General features: G+C 41.7%; 1 protein-coding gene across 1 annotated transcript; it reads left to right on the forward strand.

The window, feature by feature from the left end:
- Nucleotides 1-2463: 2463 nt before the first annotated feature.
- On the forward strand, nucleotides 2464-17095 carry LOC308330938 (ly6/PLAUR domain-containing protein 1; the record flags this gene model as incomplete). The annotated part of the gene is made up of 3 exons (XM_080786005.1): nucleotides 2464-2514; nucleotides 3693-3827; nucleotides 16848-17095. Exons 1-3 carry the CDS (start codon nucleotides 2466-2468, stop codon nucleotides 17093-17095), a joined length of 432 nt encoding a protein of 143 aa, XP_080642131.1. The 5' UTR covers nucleotides 2464-2465.
- Between the last annotated feature and the right edge of the window lie 5094 nt (nucleotides 17096-22189).

Genomic DNA, 22189 nt, shown 5'->3' on the forward strand with positions numbered 1-22189 from the left:
ACTTGGATGGAGTTGTACAAAATCCACTCAAACAAATAGTCAAACCACTTGAAGACTACATTATTCTGATTAGAGTAGATAACAATTTTAATGGCGTGCCTCTGTGGGATGCTAGCCATCTATGTATAAGAAGGTTGGCCTGTCCACCGTTTGTCCTTTTTCACGGCTACTGATGTCTAGTCTAGATGTCATATTGTTGCCCTTGTGCAGGTCAATTCGCCTCGATCTTCCTTTTCGACTAGCATGGTCTCTTAGCTCGTACAGCTGCCAGAGGGGGACAGTCTCTTAGCTCGTACAGCTACCAGAGGGAGACAGTCTCTTAGCTCGTACAGCTGCCAGAGGGAGACAGTCTCTTAGCTTGTACAGCTACCAGAGGGAGACAGTCTCTTAGCTCGTACAGCTACCAGAGGGAGACAGTCTCTTAGCTTGTACAGCTACCAGAGGGAGACAGTCTCTTAGCTCGTACAGCTACCAGAGGGAGACAGTCTCTTAGCTCGTACAGCTACCAGAGGGAGACAGTCTCTTAGCTTGTACAGCTGCCAGAGGGAGACAGTCTCTTAGCTCGTACAGCTGCCAGAGGGAGACAGTCTCTTAGCTCGTACAGCTACCAGAGGGGGACAGTCTCTTAGCTTGTACAGCTGCCAGAGTGAGACAGTCTCTTAGCTCGTACAGCTGCCAGAGTGAGACAGTCTCTTAGCTCGTACAGCTGCCAGAGTGAGACAGTCTCTTAGCTCGTACAGCTGCCAGAGTGAGACAGTCTCTTAGCTCGTACAGCTGCCAGAGGGAGACAGTCTCTTAGCTCGTACAGCTGCCAGAGGGGGACAGTCTCTTAGCTTGTACAGCTGCCAGAGGGAGACGGGGGAGTTGGCATCCAACCTCTGTCATTTGGGTCAATACATCATAGTGCTGCATGCATTGGATACTGTATTTATGGTGTTGGAGATGGACCGCACAGTCGCAATTGTCCTCAGCGGCTAATTGTGTGCTACGCGCTGCCGATCTCAGACCTCAAATTTTCAGAGGTGCTGACATTCCTCACCTTTCAAGTAATAACTGCAATAATGTACGTACGGTCACATATGGAGATCTCTCTGGAGTCAGGAATCAAGATGTATAAATCATATTTTGTAGGTTCCATTCCAGTTGGTTATGACAAACATGGAGGCAACCTGGCCTGGTGGTGATCTGCGCTCCGAGGAGCACACCTTTCTGTAGTTTAGGCTGCAGTCAAATGAGGTGTGGTTTCTGAATTGTTTGTATAGTTGCATGTTTTGTTATTGGGATGGTGATGGAAAAGTCTCCAGAAATGTTGAATGTTTTTTGTACAGTTGGAAGCATGTCTGGAAAGGCTACTAAAGCCTCATTTATATTCGAGGATACTAGAGGATACTAGAAAAGAACACATCTAAAAGCCTACAACTTGTCACAATGCAACGCTTTGTTGGTGTGTAGATGTGACCTGTGACCATATAGGGTCTGACCAGCCCTGTCACATGATTACATGATACTGACATGATACTGATATGATACTGACCATGTTACTAACCATAATAGGATATACTAACATGATATATACATAGGGCATTAAGCAACTAGTCGACTAGTAAATCCACTAGTCGACCTTGTTGGTACTAGTTGACTAGTTGATAGTTGATGATTTTTTTTTTTACATAATAGGTTTTACATAAACAACTAGTCGATAGTCGACTAGTAAACTAGGCAACTAGTCAATTATACTAAACCTAAACCATAACAGGTTTTTTTTCCAACTCTTTTCCAACTTAGCCTACAGTTAATTTTAATGTAAAATCTGATATTTGGAAATCGATTTGATATTTTCTAAACACAATTACACAATAGGCTACAAATAAGTCTTCATTAAGTGGGTGTGGGGCGGTAAGGGACCTGGATATTGGTGTTGAGAAACACTGCTTTTGAGTGTTGTAGAGTAGCCTAATGGGTGTCTCCAATTTAACTTCTTATGAATTCTCACTCCTGATTGGATAATAAACTAAGCATAATGGTATACTACTATCCTCACCCCACCTGAACATGTTCTGTTTAAAAATAGTTGGAGAGAGAGACCTGAACACCATTGGAAGGATCACAATCAGAATATATAGAGTAGACCCATATCACTTATTTATCACTACTGCGCCTTTAAAACGTTTTGCTCCTGATTTTTATTTTTTAATTATCTTTGTAGGAAAGGTTAAAACGGGCTATTACTCGCGACCTATAAAAACGGTATGGCGACCCAAAATGGGTCCCGCCCCTATGTTTGGTAAACGCTGCCTGAGATGGTGACGGAACATAATGCAACCTCAGTGGATCCCTGATCATCCCACACATAATCCGACGGACGCATCAGATTCATGACCAGCCGGCACGGCAGCTCCGTCTGTGGACTCTACCTGTCATCCAAATCTGATGTTTCTGTCCAACTCGATACAACAGGGACAATTATGCGGATGTTTATTGTCACAGCTTTGATCGCGTACCTTGTCAAATCAGGTATGTTAAAATATCAAATTTGATTTCGGTTTTATGGGTTCCATTGGCACCGCGTTCTTGCGCGTAAAAGCCTGACATTATCCAAGTCCAACATGTGCGCATGCAGCGCAACTGATCTCTAATTCTCTAAAACATAGTAGACTAGATGCCGGGAACAATTTGATTATAAACCATTACCATATCGATCAATTCCAAAGTTACAGTTTATATCAAATTATATTAGCCTACTCGAGCAGGTGTGAATTGAATAAGGCATTCATGCAATAGCCTATAGAAAAATAGCCTGGTTGAAAGATTTTCAAAGATTGGCTTAAAAACTTTGAACTTAATGTGTCCCATTTTTACAACCCAAATGCAGCCAATCCATTTTGGTTCAACTTTGAGGAAGCTATATGAGTTATTTTGGCAATAGCTAAAGCAATGGATTCAGCTAATGTGTAGGTAATAGGTATAGCCTATAGCAGGTTATTTATTTTCTATTAATTAGGCTACTATCCGAAAATAAATTAAGGCATAGCAGAACAGAAAAAGGTAATAGGCAGGCATGTACTAGTTCTACACTATTCTTTGTGTAAACAAATACAACCTTAACCTTAAAAAAAATACTTTATGATTCTGAAATTGGTAAGGAATTCCATGCCATTGAAAATGTACAGTATCCTATTGTATAGACATGTACCGGTAGGCTATGAAAGTAGACACAGAGGCAAGTTGCAACAGAAAACCACCCTGAGTCTGACTGTAGGTCACTATAAAGTATTTCTGAGGTTTTATACCTGGTTAGCACAAAAATAACGGAACTGCTAATCATAATGCCCTACAGTTTAAGGCATAATACAAATGTATTTCATTATTAATATAATTATTATTTTATCATAACCAGCTGCGGTTCCTGGTGAGTGAGTGAATTCAAAGTTGGTGTTAGTGGCTGTGTGTGTATCCCTGTATATGTGAATGTCTATGTACTGTAGGCTACCTCATGCATCATCATAAATCAACCAAAGCTGTCATACACAACAAAGACCTGCAAACATATACTGTATGCATGTAGTGACTTTTTTCTTATTTACAGACAGACATACTGTAGGCTATGGTCTTAATACTTGCATGTTCACAATAGGCTACATGCACATACTGTACTGTCCACATTGATTACAGTGTGTGCGTACGTGTTGCAGGGCTGGCGCTGCAGATCCGATGCTACCAGTGTGAGGAAGTCACACACAATGACTGCTCCACCCCGGAGTTCATCGTTAACTGTACCGTCAACGTGCAGGACATGTGTCAGAAGGAGGTTCTGGTGAAGGAAGACGGTAGGTTGGGATTTACAACTCAACATGGAAAATGTACACCATTGATTCTCAAAGTGGGGTTAGGGAGGGGGGGGGGGGGTGTTCCCACTTCCCAGGTGTCCGCAGGTGTCCCCAACTAAAAGAGTTATAGCATCACAATCATTTTAACCACTTCATTTATATGTTGGCTATTCAAAAACAGCAGCTCTACATCCCGTCACTTTTACATCTACTATTTTTTAACATTTTTAAATTATATATAAACACATTTTACATCTTCTCATCTGGGGGTCCCTGGCACAAAACATTTCCAGGTGGGTGTCTGCGGACCAGTACATTTTTGAGAAGTTTGAAAACCACTAGCATATTCTGGGGGCGAACATTCAAACATATTTAGTGTTGAGCCAGAACAGGACGGACCCTTGAGCCCTAGCTGGCAGACTCCAGTCAACTATTTGGTTTAGGTGGTTTATTGTCTGCAAGACTGTTTTTCACCCTGTCCGTCCAGCTAGTAGTCGGTGCACAGACCTCTATAGTCATTAAACCATACAGTTTTTTCAGATCTTCACATAATTCCAGCCACTCTACTCTCTCTTAGTCGTTATCTGATGGCTGCTAGATGTAAAGCAAACCTGTGCATGGCCCTATCTGGATTGGGGTTCTGGTTATTGCCAGAAAAGGCTGCACAATTTAAATGGGCAGCATCTCAGAGAGAGAGAGAGAGAGTCATTTATCTTTCTGTGCACAAAAATATACACAGAAAATGAGCATGCTGTATTTCAGGCATAGTATAAGACTGGAGATTAATCATGAATTAATTTTTAATCTGTGATTAATCTGATTATAATGTGTAATCATTTGACAGCCAAATACTGCGTGCGTGGGCTGCAATTCCTTTTCACAATAAGAGCATACAATCTATATCAATTTGAAATAATAATCTTTGAAAACAACAACCTGAAGGCAGGATGTATTAGAACAGTGTTACATTGATCAAATAATAAACACACATGTATGCACTTCCGTTATTTGTGGTAGCTGTAAACCCAGGTAGTGTAATGCTGATGCATAATAATCATATCCCTTGATATGCTCTGACCATGATAACTGTCTACAAGCTTAGCAAGCTGCTCCCAGGACAACTCTGATGTGGTTGTGTGCAGTCTCCAGATAATAATGGTTTTCCAACTGTTATTTTTCCTGTAGTACAATTGTTCATGGCTGTGACCCTTAGTAGGATAGCAAACACGCCAGCCTCAGGCTATTCTGTGCAATTTGCAGGTGACCATATCTCAGCATGTAAAAGTAATGTTGCAGCTGGCAGTTTATAGAACAGCCATCGATATGTGGCCACCTACCTTTAGGGACCATTAAAATTCCCCTGAGGGCTTGTTACATGCATACTGTGTCTGCACGAATGTGTTCTTATATGTTTGTTTGTGTGTTGGTGCACGCACACAATTAGAGCATGTGTGTGGGTGAGAGATGTTAAAAAGTGTATGAAACGAGAGAGAGAGTGTGAGTGAGAGCATTTCTGCGTGCATGCGTTCGTACATGTATGTTCTAGACTAGAGCCATGTACTGGCAAGCATTCTGGTGGGTTTGACTAGTGGGAGTTTATACTACTGTACATGCCCAAACATATAATTCCTAATGACTTAAGACATGGTCTGGAATATGATTGTAAATATGTTTGGCAGTTCCTCTCCTTCAATGCCGCCTCCTGGCCTGGGTCCTGGATGTAACAGTGGATGCGTGTTGGCCCGGCTGACTCCCATTCCTGCTTCCAGGCTGCTGCCAGCCATGCCTCTGTAGACAGGTCCTCAGGGATGGACCTGAGCAGCTCTTGAGCCGCCTTGCTGTACAGTAGTGGCAGGACTTGAGTCTATTTAGAGGCAGTTCTGTTGTGGTGGTGTTGTGCAGGATATGCCAGTCGTGTATTCGGGCTTTCCTTGTTAGGGCTAGGGTAGCAGCCTCTCGTCGGAGGCCGGCCGGGGCAATTCCTGCTAGTATACTGGCAGATGGAACACGGGGGTGGTCTTCAGACAGCCAGTTATGGTCCGTAGAGCGTTGTTTATGGCAACGTCAACCTTCCTGGCATGTGGGCTTCTGCACCAGGCTGGGGTTCAGCTGTGGAGAAGACAAGGGCTTATGTGGAGATTCGAAGCACCTTGGCAGATTCACCCCAGCTAGATTCAATGCTGCTGTTTTCTGTGATCTTTATTTGATTTTGCAGTCTACTAACTTGCTTTGTTAGGATTAAAGTGTTTCTATTGTTCTTTTACAGCCACAGGGGATTATTGGGTCCCAGGGGATGGTAATTGCCATCCACTAGTGTTCGCATTTAAACTCAAAATATTATGCCTATAATGCCTGAAGAGTCCATAATAATAAACTAGAAATGCACTCTGTCGAGGTGCCAACTTGCGCCTTGCACACCATAACCTACTAACTAATGTCTATTACTAGATTTAGAACTGCTGTTCTAAATCCTTTAGACCCGTTATTGACCTTATACCAACCTTGAAACGTACCTTAGTTACGTCACCATCAACGGCCAATAAGGGACCACCATTTTTTCCCCCGACATACAGTACGCATACATGCATACATGCATACATACATACATACATGCATACATGCATGCATACATATACCCAACCGATCATCAAACATAACTTAGTTACGCCGACATACACAGCCGATTACAGTACTTGCGCACTCATAATTATCCTTACAGTAACTAGTCCATTCCCTATCTCTCTCTCCCGTCTCTCACCCCCCTCTATCTGCCACTTATATATAACAGGTGTCCCCTGTGGCACACCCATTGCGCAGCCAATCACAATGCAGAATGACACACCTTCCAGCCAATAACATTCGCACGCATTCCATCCACACATTTTGAGGACGCAATATCTATAATTATTAGTTAGATTTATGGATAAATTATGGATAAGGGGACAGGACAGATGTGACTTTTCGAGGAGGGGTCAGGGTTCTTCATCTCAACTATTCTCAATTAATCATTTTTTTCTATTTAGAAAAATCGCTATTTTTGCAATTTAGGAAATATGGCTTAAGTGGTCACTTTTATTTGGAACCCTCTACTTTTGTTCTTTTTGTCATGCCAAAATTATGCCTCTGTTCCCATAATATGCTTATTTGAGTGCTTTGTCATCATCCCAACGACAACAGGTCGCTACACCCCCCCCCACACACACACACACACACACACACACACACACACACACACACCCCAGCCCACCCCTGCAAGGTTGAATAAAAGCAATAAGCCCCTGTCTTCGGATGTATGACATGTCATTCCCAATCCAAAGGGCAGGAAGGATGTAATGTGGAGTCGGCAGTTCTCTAATAGGAAAATTTCCACATGAATGCTCATGAACATCTATGCCTTTATCTCTCAGCTTCATCATTATTGCTCCTCTGCACGGAAAGACGGACTCTGGGAATTATATCTGACCGCACCCTTATCACTGTTTGTAGTTTATGTAAATGTAACGGATGCATTCGCACACCTGTACCGCCATCTGATTGCACGGTATGTGGTTTTAGATTGGGTCATTGGAATTGCAACGAGTGGGTCGATTGGTTCTTTCTAAGTACTGCGTACTGCGTGATTGCGTGATTGCTAGAGTCGTGGTTTTGCATTCAGGTGTAGATGTAGAACATGAACAAGTCAAGTGTGTCCTCGGTGTCACTCCCCGAGCACAGACGAGTCTCTCTCCAAGCTCATCTGTCTCTTAGACAGCAAGTCTTAACCACTTATAGAGCCTACAGTATATAGATTTAGTTGACTGGGGTCCCTCAGGCCTCTATGCATCTGCTAATATTTCCCTCTATCCACACTTTTCCTGGGCTGTGTGTGCTCCAGTTCCTGTCGATTTGATCCAATAAAAGCCAATAAAACTGGTCAGATGACCAATGATATCCAATGAAATCAACAGGAACTGGAGCACACACAGCCCAGGAAAAGTGTGGATACACCAAACACTTGTTGCTGAAAATAACCGATATATACAAGCTTGCAACGTGGCAATGGCTGCAGGGGTAGAGTGGCCGGTAGAGCGACCAGACGGGTTGGTGTCTTGCATGGTTTCCTCCGCCATCGGTGTATGAATGTGTGAATGGGTGAATGTAATGCACAATTATGTAAAGTGCTTTGGATAAAAGCTCTATATCAATGCATCATTTACCATCGGACCAACTTGTGATGAGCTATTTGGTTAGTGCCTGATGCCATATTTGTTTACCCAGGGTAACTGGACTAAGCTCAAGAACTTGTTTACAGCCAGGCCCTGCTCATAGAACATTTCATGGTAGGGATAATGCCTTGTCCAAGGGCACTTCAGGGCGGTGGTAATTTTAACGTGCTGGTCCGGGGATACGAACTAGCGACCTTCACGATATCAAGACCGCTCCGCAAACCGTTCGGCCACCGCTGCCCAAGGTCATGGTGACATGAGCGTGACAACATAGTGAGATGAACGTGACGAGGCCCGACGGCCCATCCTCCCTTCATTAAAAATGTGCAAAGAAAACGCAACATGGTGCAAAACCTTTCAGGTGGAATTTTGGAAATGGGTGTGGCAGTTCCGTAATGATCCATGGAAAACCAAGGGGGAAATATGCTATGGTTCAAGAGTTTTAGGAGAGTTTAATTGGCCTGTTATAGTGCCACCATCGGGCTGATTTGAAAAAAACGTAGGGTGGCATTTCTTCCTTCTAGTCTAGTGGGAATGAATGTGCGTGCAAGGTTTCACACCAATCGGACACGGCATTCATGATTTGAGGCATTTTGTTTAAAACGGGCAACTCCTCCAAATCTTGGAAGAAAATCTTAGCCAATCATTATGGAATACCATAATCTGACAGATCTGAGATAATGTGTACCGATTTACATTTATGTTTGGACAAATATGTATGAGTAATAACACAAAGATTAGTCTAGCAAAAATCTACCTTCTGGTGGTGCTATAACAGGGTCAGAATTTATTGGGTGTGGGGGATGGCCCCTTGAGATACAACATCTCGTTGTAGAGGGGGTCCTATACACACAACTACAACATTAGAGTACATACAGTGCAAGTACACAGTGCAAAAACACATAGGTGCAACATAACATACAGTACAAATACACAAGACATACACATACAGGTTAGCTGGCTGTTATTTTTCAAATTGATGTGCACCTGTTTCAATTGGGATCTATTTGTATTCACCCCTATCACCACCACCATTACTACCTTCATCATCATCATCATCATCATTCCATTCTGTTTGCATCAGATTTCTGAATGAAAAGGGAGTGGTTCTTTTCATTTGGCTAAAGAGACCTGTCCTCTCAGCTCTCACACTGAGCTGTCATTTCCACATGGCAAGCTGCCTGCCGTATATTTAAATGTCTGCTGCTTATTATGTGGTGGAGGTCCCTGGGGCCTCAGCTGGGGGACTGAGAAGGACTTGGAATTACCTCTCTGTGCCACATCTCGGCACTGTCATTAGAGATATGGACTGGGTCAGCCGCTATTTTCTCCCAGGCCAGTTCCAAGATGATGAAAGAAAGTCATTGAACGCAATCGCACACAATGCATGCGTGTATATGCACACATTCACCCTCCCACAGTCACACACTATCCACAAAATATGGGTTTCAGGGTGTGAAGTTGTAATTATTCCTGCTCCTAATGGTAATAACTCTGTCTCTCTCCGTATATATGCGCGGTGCGCGCGCGCGCACACACACACACACACACACCACACACCACACACACACACCACACACACACACACACCACACACACCACACACACACACACACACACACACCACACACACAGCGCACAAGGTCCAAAAGTTTGCTCTGCACTGTTGATTCCGATGCGCTTTTATCAACATTATTCAAGTGAAATACGTTGGTCTTATAGACTATTTAACAGCAACATTATGCTAATATTATATATATATATATATATATATATATATATAATACCTGTACGACACAGGGATTTACCCAAGGAATAAGGTTATATGATCTATCGATACAGACGACAGACAACTAACATACATTTTAATACATTGTAAAATATAACATTTTCAAAAATAAATATCAAACCCATCACAGTCTAAATTTCCCAAGAGGAAATGCATGCATTTAATTCAGTCTGACTAGAAGCAGGGATAAGACATCTTCGCACTGGCCATACTGGTAAGCAAATCCATATATAGTTTGGTCTCTGATAACTATATCGAATGCGGTGGTTCTCAACATGTGAGTCAGGATTTTGGGGCGGTCCCCGGATGACAGTAAAGTGACAAAGTAAGGACTTGAGAGGGAGAGAGAGAGGGGGGGTAGCCTGTTAAACCATGGGGTATACATGGGGTGGCCTGGTGAGTCAAATTAGTGTAATGATTCCCCTCAGATTGGTGTAAGGAGGTCTGGATGGCTCGCTATGATGCTCATAAATCACAGCACTGGAGCAGAAAATGGTGCTGTGAAATGCTCCTTTCGCCAACCAATTGATAAGTTATTATAGCTATGGGCATGTGTATAAGTGGTCATGAAATGCCTTGCAGATTTCACAGTGTGAGATGTTGCTGTCTATGGTTGCTGCACTGAATCTCATGCCTAAATAATGTAGAACATATGAGAATCTACTGTACAGCACTCGGAGCACTGGGAGTGGGAATATCTAAATACATAACACAACCTTATCACAGTTCATGTGGTTAAAGACATAAGCCAGATTCATACTTGCTGTTATTTTATTATGTATTGTTGAGTAAGTTATATGTTGCATTATAGTTCAATGACTTTCAGAGTTAAATTAACACTGGATTTTGTGGTGTATCAGGAATGTAGTGAACCTCAAAATGCTTAGGTGGACATGGATTAAATATAAACAATGTCCACAATGCAGGCAGCTTATACTTTTATATAATCATGTGTTTTAGGCTGTAGACTATTTTGGATAGTGTGCTACACCCCCAAACAAGCATGTGTGGCTTCTTCCACCAGCAGGCTACTGAAGGAACTTGTAATCCAGGCTCTGCAGCAGACCATCATTCAGAACCGTTTACGACTTTCCGAAGCAGCTAAAAGAGGCAGCCAGTGGATATAGGTCAAACGTGGGATGTCAGCCACTATACAACTACAGGCACATCTTATTGATTGGGCATGGCCGGGACACAAGCTAAGGCTTGATCACCCAATAGCTGACTTTGATGAGGGTGTATGTTATGTTGTAAGACAAGTAACAAACTGGTTGTCGCGGCTTGTTGAGAACCACTGCAGTACAGCCTATAGAGCAGCTACCTGGTTATCAGCTGGTTCCCTGTTCAATCCCAGCTCCTCGCAGTGTCCTTGGTACTAGTGACCATGCCTCCTCTCTGCCACCGCAGGTATAACCACGGTGATGGTCAACTGCCGTTATGCTCAAGGGCATGTTGACAGTAATTGTTGAGAGGGGAAGGCAAGGAAAGGTTTCATGCCAGGGACTCACCCCAGCAACCTACGGTCCCATTACCCCGCGCTGCCTCTGTTCGACAGGAACCAGTGAGGGAGGGACAGCAGAATGTCTGTAGCAGAAGTGTCCCTGCACGATTTCACTGCATGCTTATCTAAATGAGCCATTACTATTCATGAAAGTTAATTTGCTGCATCGGGGCAGAGGAAATTACAGCGAGGTTTTGTCACAGTGATACAATTCACCATCTATTGTGGAACTCTGAATGACTTTATGGGAGTCATTTCTTGTTATAATTTGGAAACGTGGTTTTAGATCCTGTCTCTGTGAAGGATTATAACTTTATTTATTTATATTGCACTTTTCTTCAGAAGATGATGGTGATGATGATAACTTTATTTATATAGCACTTACTGTATGTGACAGAAGATGTCCAGATTTCATTTCAATGAAGATGACAGACCCTCGTTCCAAAATGAGACGTATCAACGTTTATTTGTGTTACTGCAATAAAATAACAGCATGGCATGAAAGAAACAAGCAATTGGCTACAGTATGACAAACACAACATATCCATTCAGCATGGATCAATAGTTAGGTATGTAGGCTAACGTACACATGCAACATACCGTACAGAAGCATTAGGAATTTTTATTATTGTACTTTAGAAATAAGTAATAAGAAGTATACAAAAATAAGATAAAAAGGTTAAGCATCTGGATGCATATTGTCTCTGACCTTTCTGTTCACATCTTATAGGCCTATTCGTATGTTCTCTTAATGCTCTTGGCCTTAACGAGGATCATCAGGGATGAAGAGGAACAACAATGGCAGCAATGCTGTGATATTTTTTAATTAGTTTAAAAAAAGCCATTGCCTCAATACACAGAGGCATGTTAACGATGAAGATACTCAAGGCTTATGGTGTCCCTCCCTTTTATGTTGTAGAAAAACTGTGAAATTCACTTAAGCTCGTGTTACACCACAGACCTTTTTGTCAGGCATCTAAACCAAAAAACACATTCAAGAAACCCATACGCTTCGAGCCAAGGGAACCAAACGTGTGAAAATGTGAACTCGTTTACACTACAATCATTCGCAGACTCCATTTAGGTTGTAGACTGTAGTTGAAAATGCATGTAAAAACATCTTCACAAACATTGTTTCTTTGAAGCACTGTTATTATTATTTATTTGTTAAACTCATTCACTGCCATATTAAATACATAAATGATCCACCCACACTGGCAGCTTTTCTTTCATATTTCCTTAACTTTGAAGTAGTCACAGAATATTTATCTCCACTCCGATTGGTGATAATCACGAAAGCTTTCGTTGTGCGTTCATAAAAAGGAAAAAAAAAAAGATAAGAAAAAATGGGTCCATGCGTTCCTTTGTTATGATCCTTCAAAAATGCTATGCTGGCGGAAGTGGAACGTTACAGAAGCGAAGATAAAGGCACTTGAGCAAATCCTGTAACATGGGAGTGGATGGGAGCTGTATTTTTGTGATCACGTAATTTCCTACTTCTTGGTTTCAATGAGACACAAACTACAGCTTGACATCACATGTATGTGCATTGAGCAGAACATTCATGTTCACAGGAACTGGTCTGCACATTTTGTGTGGATGGGACTGGAGTTTAATTGGAAAGCACTAGCAGTAACATCAATTCTGAATTGTATTTTCATTTGCGGACATTCTTTAAAGGGCTTCAGAAAACCTTAAAACAAAATCAATGTTTGGAGAATCGTTACGGCACAGCAAAATCTTTCAAATCTGGTGCTTTAACCCCCAGAGTATGAATGCTTTGGACCTAAAAGGGTCGATTTCTACAAAACTGTAATGGTGTCCCCTTTCTAATAGTTCTGCAAATATTGCATGAGCCTTGTTTGTTGTTTGCTTTCATGCATTCTGAAACTTCAGGCTGATTCATCTGTCTCACTAAAAAAAGAGAAATCCTCAAGTGTCACCACCAGAGACTTTGAGACGCTGGTCTGTTCATCACTCTTCATCGTTCTTTGTGCATCCAACCACAGCGTTTCACATTAGTCCTTCAAGCATGTCTTTTCCTGCAGTGCTGGAAACATGATTGAAATGTAATCTTTTTCCACTTTTCTATAAAGTTTCTCAGTAGAATAATTAAGATGGGAGTGCTGAATGTTCACATTTCCACACACAAATGAAGTGATATCCCTCCCAGCAGAGAGACAAAAATTGCCCAAACATCATAACGTCTGTAAGTCTTTATTGCGTTCATGCAATCTGAGTTGAGTGTTCCCCCGCTGGCTGCATGGTCAGATTTATTGTGATGATGTTGGCCAGAAAAGACACCCCCACCACCAGTGATCAAACCCTTTGTGGAACAAAGTCAAAATGCATTATACCTTAGGACATACAGTAGGTACTTGTGAATTTTACAGGTGTTCTGGTGTTACTAGCAAGCCAGAAGCCCAGTGCTTTATACAAATATAATATATTGATCCCTAAACAATTATTGGTACATTCTACATTTCTTTCACTAAACTACTACTACAACTGATGCTCGTACAGTTACAGTATGTAAATGTATATGTACACGCTATGCCGGGAGGTTTAACGTTTTATTTATTTTTTACCAGCTTTTAATTCACCTTGACGCTGCAATAGCACAGATAAGAGAGGAAAACACCATTTTACAGAACATGTTCAGTGCTGCTTTGGTGAACCTGTGATGAAGTGTTTACCTCACCAGCATAGCTCAGGGCGTTCACAGGATGGGCTGTTATCTGAGCTCCTTTTCAAAAAAGCTTTAAGCTTTTGTTTGGAGGTCAGTGTGGTCATTGTACAATTATCCACTGGGACAGTTTTGTCTGTTTGTAGATGGATACGCTGTCAAAGGGGTGCTTTTGTTTGAGGGAAGGTTTTTCATGTTCCTCCATAGGATTCACATAAATGAACACTACAGACTTTCTGCAATCTTTCATGTAAATATGCCGGATTTAGCAAATTCAAATTTAACGTTCATTCAGGTATTATTATATTAAGCATAATTATGAACGCTAGCGTACCTTTTCTGGGCATGTCATAATAGGTGAAGAGATTTGGGGCTCCATCTTGCGATACCCTTAACCCTTATGTATTTGCCATTTTTTACCATTTTGAAAAACATATAATATATATATAATATAATATCAACATATCAACTTAACAATATCAACATCAAGACATTGTGAGCTTGTAGATCGGCTATTTGAACTATTTTAAAAGGTTTTTTTAAATATGTAAAAAATGGCAAATTAGTTTAGGGATAAGGGTTAAGGGGTGGCGCAAGATATAGCCCTTGGTGTATAGGGGAAAAAAGGATAGGCCAAGTACAGACACCCAAGGGACCCCGGTCAGCATAGTATTTAGTGTTAGGGTTAACTAGGGCTAACTGTTTTAGGGTATAGAATTAGTCTCTGTATTGAAATTAAATTAGAAATTGACTGTTTCTGTATAGCGTGATGCAGCTCGATGTACACTTAACACCCCCTGGACATGACGCACAGTATGTCACACGATATACAAGTACACCCCTTGGACATGACGCTAGTATGTCGCAGGGAATTATCCACAATACAACCCTTGATGCTGATTGTCAAGCAGGGATGCATTGGGTACCATTTTTATAGTCTTTCGTATGACTCTGCCCGGGGACTGAGCCCCAATCTCCCACAAGGCCATATCATTCCCCTTAGCTCCCCACTCTCCCATTGAAGGTGCAATAAAACCTGTATATGCTCTGCATGATTTGGACAAAATTGCTCTAATGATTCTGCTGCTCGATCTACAATCCGGAGACGAATCCACTTCTGCAGTGTGGGTTGATTGCACATGAGCGAGCTGTCAAATACCATAACAACAGCACTAGGAAATGTACAGATGGCCCTAATGAGTATCAGTGATGAGAATGCCTGCAAGGGTGGATGAGGGACCTCTCAGTAGCCAGTGGTCACGGAGGCATGACAGATGTCCAGCCCTAAATGTCAGTGAGACAAGTGGCACAGTTAGTACTAGCTTCATCTCCCCAAATGAGTGCAACTGGCTGCGCAAACCCTGACCGCCAGGGGGTGCTGTTAGTTGCAATCGAGGAAAGATCCAAGATGGCGGAAAGATTCCGAGACAGAATGGATTTAAACAATTATTAATTTATTAAAACGTCATAATAATGCGTACATTGGTCTCCTAGCGGGTTTAGCGTGTCACGTAGGGAAAGAAAATGGAATAAAACGAGGGTTTAGTTTGTTATGCAGTGAAGTTGTTAAATGTTTACATAACTGTGGTCAACAAACGGTACATACTGTAAAACATAAGTGGCTCCATGATATTCGTGCTTTTCCAATTATAAATTATTTACGAGATTTATGAGAAAACAAAAACCAATAAATATCCTGAAATCCTCCAACATAATTCCCAAATGCATCCCACCCCAACAGAAACCAAAGAAACTGAGTATTTTATATAATAAACCAAACTTGCAAATATAGATTGACACACAAGCACGTGCGCGCGCTCGCGCACACACACACACACACACACGCACGCACGCACGCACGCATGCGGACTGTGCAAAACATACTCTCTCCCTAGTGTTGCAATAGTCACTGTGTTACTATTTCCTACTATTTGATGTAAAATGGCTCCAAATGCTGCATTTCTTATCCTCAAACACAAACACTCTTTTCGTCTTGGAGACAAAATAATAGAAGTGCTGAGTGATTACATACAGCTGCTCTAAAAGAAGGTGCCAGGTTGATACAAGGAAGCACTGATTACAGGAATAAACAGTAATTTTCTGCTGCAATAAATCCATGACCTACTAGTTTTGTAATGTCTTTAGAGAAGGACTCATATGTCTCAGGACTGCATTTAAACAGAAATCAAACAATTGTATAGGAGGTTATTAATTGGTTAAAAGGGACAGAATATTCTATGTAATTAGTCAGTGGTTGTTTGAGGGAAAGATGCTTCATTATCCCTATGCCACACGTTTCAATTATTTGGTTCTCTTTCCAATTACAGCTCATGATGAAAAACAATATATTTATGCTGTCATCCATACCATTGTAGTCTCTACTGAATTTAATACCTGCAGAGGGCTTTATTTTATTTTATCCCCGCCAGGACGGAATGGCTGAATGTATTTTATTTGTTGACAAAATTGTGTTATTGCAACCGCAGGTCGCATTTACGATGGAATCGTGCATTTCCCGTCCGTGTGTTGTTTGGTTGGTTGGTCACCACCATCACATGACATCATCAGGGATGGAGATCCCTGATGTATGGAGATCCCTGATGTCATCAATATTAAGCCCATACGTATATGGAGATCCCTGATGTCATCAATATTGGCCAGCAACTCTACATCTGACCTCAAACCCTTAGATCTCCATCCTTCCTCTTCGATGTCTCCCTTTTGACTGATACCTGTAATTATTGGACAGTTCCATACCTCCAGTTCTAGGAAACTGAGTGGTATTCCCCTTTAAGTAAAAAGTAAAAAACAAAATGTGTGTATGTTTCTCTTGTTACAGGTATACATTACCGCAAGTCTTGCGCGTCGTCAGGCGCCTGCCTCATCGCCTCCTCTGGCTACCAGCAGTTTTGCACCGGCAGGCTCAACTCTGTGTGCATCAGCTGCTGTAACACGCCTCTGTGCAACGGGCCGCGACAAAAGAGGCGCCCGTCGCTTTCCGCCGCGCCATCCGTCCTGAATGAACACCACCGCTGCATCATCTTCCTCTCTGTCCTATTTCTGTTCTCCTCCGACCTCTGCTGCTGACAGATCTTCAGACACAGAGGGCAGGAAGATCCAAAATGTACTGGTGGAGAGGTGCAACCTATAAGCGCATGTCAGAGACGTGTGCCCACAGAGACATGCGGTGAGGCCAGGTCAGGTGTTAAAAAGGCATGTATTATATCGGCACTTGACTCTTCCCATTCACCTGTGGACTTTTTTGTGGACTGTTTTTTGTTTTGTTTTTTTATCATCATTTGTCTTTAACATTATTGTGGTTTCTGTCTAAATTGACTCATTAGTTACTGGGTGAGGATGGAATGGGGACTGGTAATGAACGAAACGTGGCTTCCCGTCTGGGTTATGGGACAGCAGGCTGAGCCAATTCCAGCTACAGCGGAGGACTTAACCATATCTCAACGTTATTGGTCCTTGAGGGGGGCCAGGGGGTCGCCAGCAAAGTGAGTAACAGCTAAAAAATAACTTTAGAACTTTACATTTTTCCAAATGGAGTCCTGACTCCTGAAGGCAAATACAGTAGAATTTTGGAGTTCTTTAATGAAATGTTTGAGAACCACTGGTATAAATAATTCTTGTGTTTCTTGTTTTGTAAGGCTGTGGAAAGATATTTGCAGATCTAATAAACTGATCAAAAGCATACAGCAAACTGAATGTGAATTGAATGTGAAAAGAAATGTGATTCCATGATGAAAAACCAATGTGTTGTCACATTACATCCTTTAAACTCTTGTCAGGTTCCAAAGTGTGCAGTTGCTACTGTACAAATCCTGGAAGGATGTTCCATGAACGGATGTTCCACGAATATTGTCATGATCCGTGACCTGGTCTGTCACCCTGATGTGTTTCCCTATGTTCCTTGTTTTGGGTTTTACCTTTGTGTACCTTTACCTTTTATTTTGTAGTTCTAGTGTCTCTTGGTTTCCTATGTTGCCCATGTTTACCTGCCTTGTCTAACTCTGTGATTAGTGTAGTGTTCCCCTCCTGTGTCCTGTTATTCTCCCCGCCAATCCCTGAGTTGATTTGTCTGTTGTATTTCACCTGTGTCTAGTTAGTCCTTGTCTTTTATGTACCCTTGTGTTTTCAGTTCTCGGTTGGTTCGTACTGTTACGAGTTTCCTGTGGTGTGAGTTCCTGTATAGTTTATGTGGTTTTGTCATGCCTTCTTTGCCCTGTTTATGGAAGAACCTCAGTTTGTTTAATAAATCCTTCTAAGTTTATTGCTCTGCCTACTGTCGCCTGCATTTGGGTCCTCTTCCGTACTCACTCGTAACAGTACGAACCAACCGAGAACTGAAAACACAAGGGTACATAAAAGACAAGGACTAACTAGACACAGGTGAAATACAACAGACAAATCAACTCAGGGATTGGCTGGGAGAATAACAGGACACAGGAGGGGAACACTATACTAATCACAGAGTTAGACAAGGCAGGTAAACATGGGCAACATAGGAAACCAAGAGACACTAGAACTACAAAATAAAAGGTAAAAGTACACAAAAGTAAAACCCAAAACAAGGAACATAGGGAAACACATCAGGGTGACAGACCAGGTCACGGATCATGACAAAAATAGACTAACGCTCGGCTCATTTTGTCATTTCCAATTTTTTCGGCAATGGTTCAAATTGTGCATCATTATTGTTCTAGGTCAATAGTTCACCACTCCATTCCTGTGGACCCAAACAACTGCAAGTTTTTTGCTCTGCCAGCGGAATGCAATTTTGTGTATCTATTTCAAAGTGTGGTCCAGGGGTCCTTGAGGGGGTTCCAGGATGTCCACTGCTAAATAATTGATAGTTAAATGAACCCTTATACCCTTAACTCTGACTGTAAAAATGCAACCAAATGGATCCATAAGGGTTAAATTCACACTGAGGATTTTACAGTGTAGATTTGGGTCCCAGACATTAATGCATATCAAATCATCATATAGATTAAAATTAGCTCAGAGTCTGATCTCTACATTGTCTTGTAGGGCATCCCTATATTCCCTACATCCTTACAGTATGTTACCAGGAACCCATAGAACCCCTAGACAATGCACATACTGTAGTATCAGTCCTAACATAAAGCCCTTGATAGGGCTGTATTTTGCGTGTCTTAAGTACCAGGTCTTATTCCCTAACTTGAGTAAACTAAAGACCTGGAGGTGTGATCAATGCTCTTTGGCCACTCAGAATAGCCAAATGGCATTGATCACGCCTCCAGGTCTTTAGTTTACTCAAGTTAGGGAATAAGACCTGGTACTTAAGACACGCAAATTCTCTGCAGAGATGCATTGTCTCATAGGTAGACTTCATCAGTTCTGCCTCCTATCCGTGTGGTAAATTATTTGAATGTTCCTTTGCAGTGGAATTCGTCAATAATTGCATACAACCTGGTGTCTAAGGCTTTGTTCAGACTGCAGGCAAATCTGATTTGTCCACACTGTTATTATTTGGAACAGCTGGCTTTTTGTTGTAGATTTATTGGATTTAAAAGTTGTATTATGCTTTTAGTTTTATTATGCTGGTAGAAAAACAATCTGTGAATCCAAATCAATGAATGATGTTTCTGTTTGTAAATTGTAAATGTAAATGCATAAATTGGGAATATTAATAATATCAAGCTGATTCTTCATTCGGACATAATGCTGTCCTTAATTCACTTCCAATGTTAATAACCCCTTTTTGGCTTTTAACCATGAGTCACGGGTCCCTAATTTGACTCTGTTTTACTTGTAACCGTGTTTATCACATAAGGTGCAGGCACATTTACACGTCAAGAGCAGGCGTCTCTTCCTTGTTTTTAGACAAACACGTTTTCTGCACAACGTGTGTGTGATCATATTCACTGCTGACTGCTGATGTGTTTATGTGTTCATTGTAAAAAAAACACTGTATTGTGCCGAATTTAAGACGACTCTGATTATAAGACGACTCCCATTTCTCAAGACTAATTTGTGGAAAATACATTGAAGACAAAATCTGGTTCTTTATAAAGGAAATGCATTTATTTTAAAATGATTAAACATTTTAATTATGTATAGACTAATAAATTATGTGTGTAGACTAATACTAGTATGTCTTTTTGAAATTCATGTGACAATATAGGTTACCGTAGTAAAGATAGGCTACAGTAACAAAATTGAAAATAAACTGTAGTCTCTTGGTATTTCTTATACCAGTAACAAATTCTAACAATCAGGCTATAGGCCTATAGGTCTCCTTGCTTTAACATCTGCCGTAATGTTAGTTCCTACCTGCCAATGTTGATAGGGGTACAGGTAAAAGTGTGGGACAGCCTAGAGTTGCATTATCAGCGATAGACTCTGGGTGTTATGAAGGTACTGCACTGCTGTATTGGTTTGAGATTAATTAAGAACGCATCATAACTTATCTGTTTGTTTAACCTGGCCAGCTTTTGAACCAATCTGTTCGAGATGGTCACACCGTTCCTCCATCTTATATCACAGCTGTTATCCCGTCTGTGTGTGTTTATCGCTCAATTCATAATACTGGTTTCAATGCTAATGGTGCCATCTAACAGCGCGGATGTGTAATGACATGTAAAAAAGTCTAGAGTTCGACTATAATCCATTTTTAAACAATAAAACGTCTTCTATTCGGCACAATATGGTCAACCAAAAGAAAAACAGAGACCTGTGATTGCAGAATGTATAGAAGGCCTTCGCTATGTTTCATCAGTTTCAACTGAAACGGGCCTCCAGCCCATCCACCAGCTGTCTAAAAACCCGGAAGAGACACCGGCAGACAGCTTCTTTTGGCTGTGCATGGAAGTTCAGGTGTGCCCAGGCTGAGTCTCGCCCTGTCTCTCTCGCTCACTCGCTGCCTTGCTGTCTCCCACGCTGTTATTAAGTTACACATATTTCCTGTTAATAACCTGGATAAAATGCGTAGCATTGGGAGGTAAAGGGGCAACATTTTATTGTGAAGGGACTACAGGATGAGGAGAGTTGTTGCTGACGGCTAGACTCACCCCCCATCACTCTTGTCGAGAGTGATGGGGGGTGAGTCTAGCCGTCAGCAGCACCTGCAGTGTTTTCAGCCAACTCCCTCCCCACATTGTCAGGAATTCCCAGCAGGACTACAAGTCATTTGGTTTGCCAGGACAGTTCCTCGATTGTTGACGGTAATGTTAAAGATGGAGTGCCACAATTTTTGTATTTTTCCAGTTTTTCATGTGTCTATGAGGTGACAGTACTTCATTAGACACCCTGGAGTTGTTTTTATGTGCAATGGTGTATTAACTTTGTATTTAGGGTTTCTTCCTGGAGGCTGAACCCTTGACAGTAAAACGGGCCAATGAAGTAAACAGTAATATAGTGACACCACACTATCAGCCCCTCCCCTAACCCCTCCCCCTTTATCATACAACTACAGCTGTGGGTGTGGCTTCAGTTCAGGTGGATCACCACCCACCAGGCAAACCAGGCATACTTAATTAACTGGTGGGCGTGTCCACATAAAAGCATGATTTTAACAAATACTGTACACTTTTTGGAAAAAGTTCATCCCCCTTATATTGTAATAATACCTGATGATGATGTTTTAGAGTGGAAAAAAATGGTGGCACTCCATCTTTAATCTATTATTCAATTAAAGGCGTTCCTAGGGCAAATAGCTGATTTGCAAATAGCTGTCAAATACCTATTTTGTTAATCAGCTATTTTCACTATTTCACGTACATTGAAGTAGGTATAGGGCCTACCAAAATCTCCCGGAGGGGGCATTAACATATGTGTCACGTGGTAGCGGCCGCCATTTTCGCTGGCTTTTCTGGTTTGTTTACAGTCCGCGACCATCCGTGTGCGTTCTAATTTTTAAACACCAGAGGGAGTTCCACGAGCTCGTTCCTGGCGACAACACAGTGAGCCAAAAAAAAACGTCGGCCTCGACATACCTTACATAAGGACAAGTTGAACTTTGAGGAAAAGGAGCGTTAGTGGTGGTAGAAGATCGAAAGCATCCTCTGTCCAGTCAGTGTGTTCATAGGGGTCGAGACCGTCAATATCCTTGATTTTGTTGAGGTAACGCTCTTTTTCCTCAAAGTTCAGCTTGTCCTTGTATGTAAGGTATGTCGAGGCCGACGTTTTTTCTTTCCATCCTGGTGTTGG

Source organism: Protomyctophum bolini, assembly GCF_963924005.1.
Source record: "Protomyctophum bolini genome assembly, chromosome: 16".
Classification (NCBI taxonomy): domain Eukaryota; kingdom Metazoa; phylum Chordata; class Actinopteri; order Myctophiformes; family Myctophidae; genus Protomyctophum; species Protomyctophum bolini.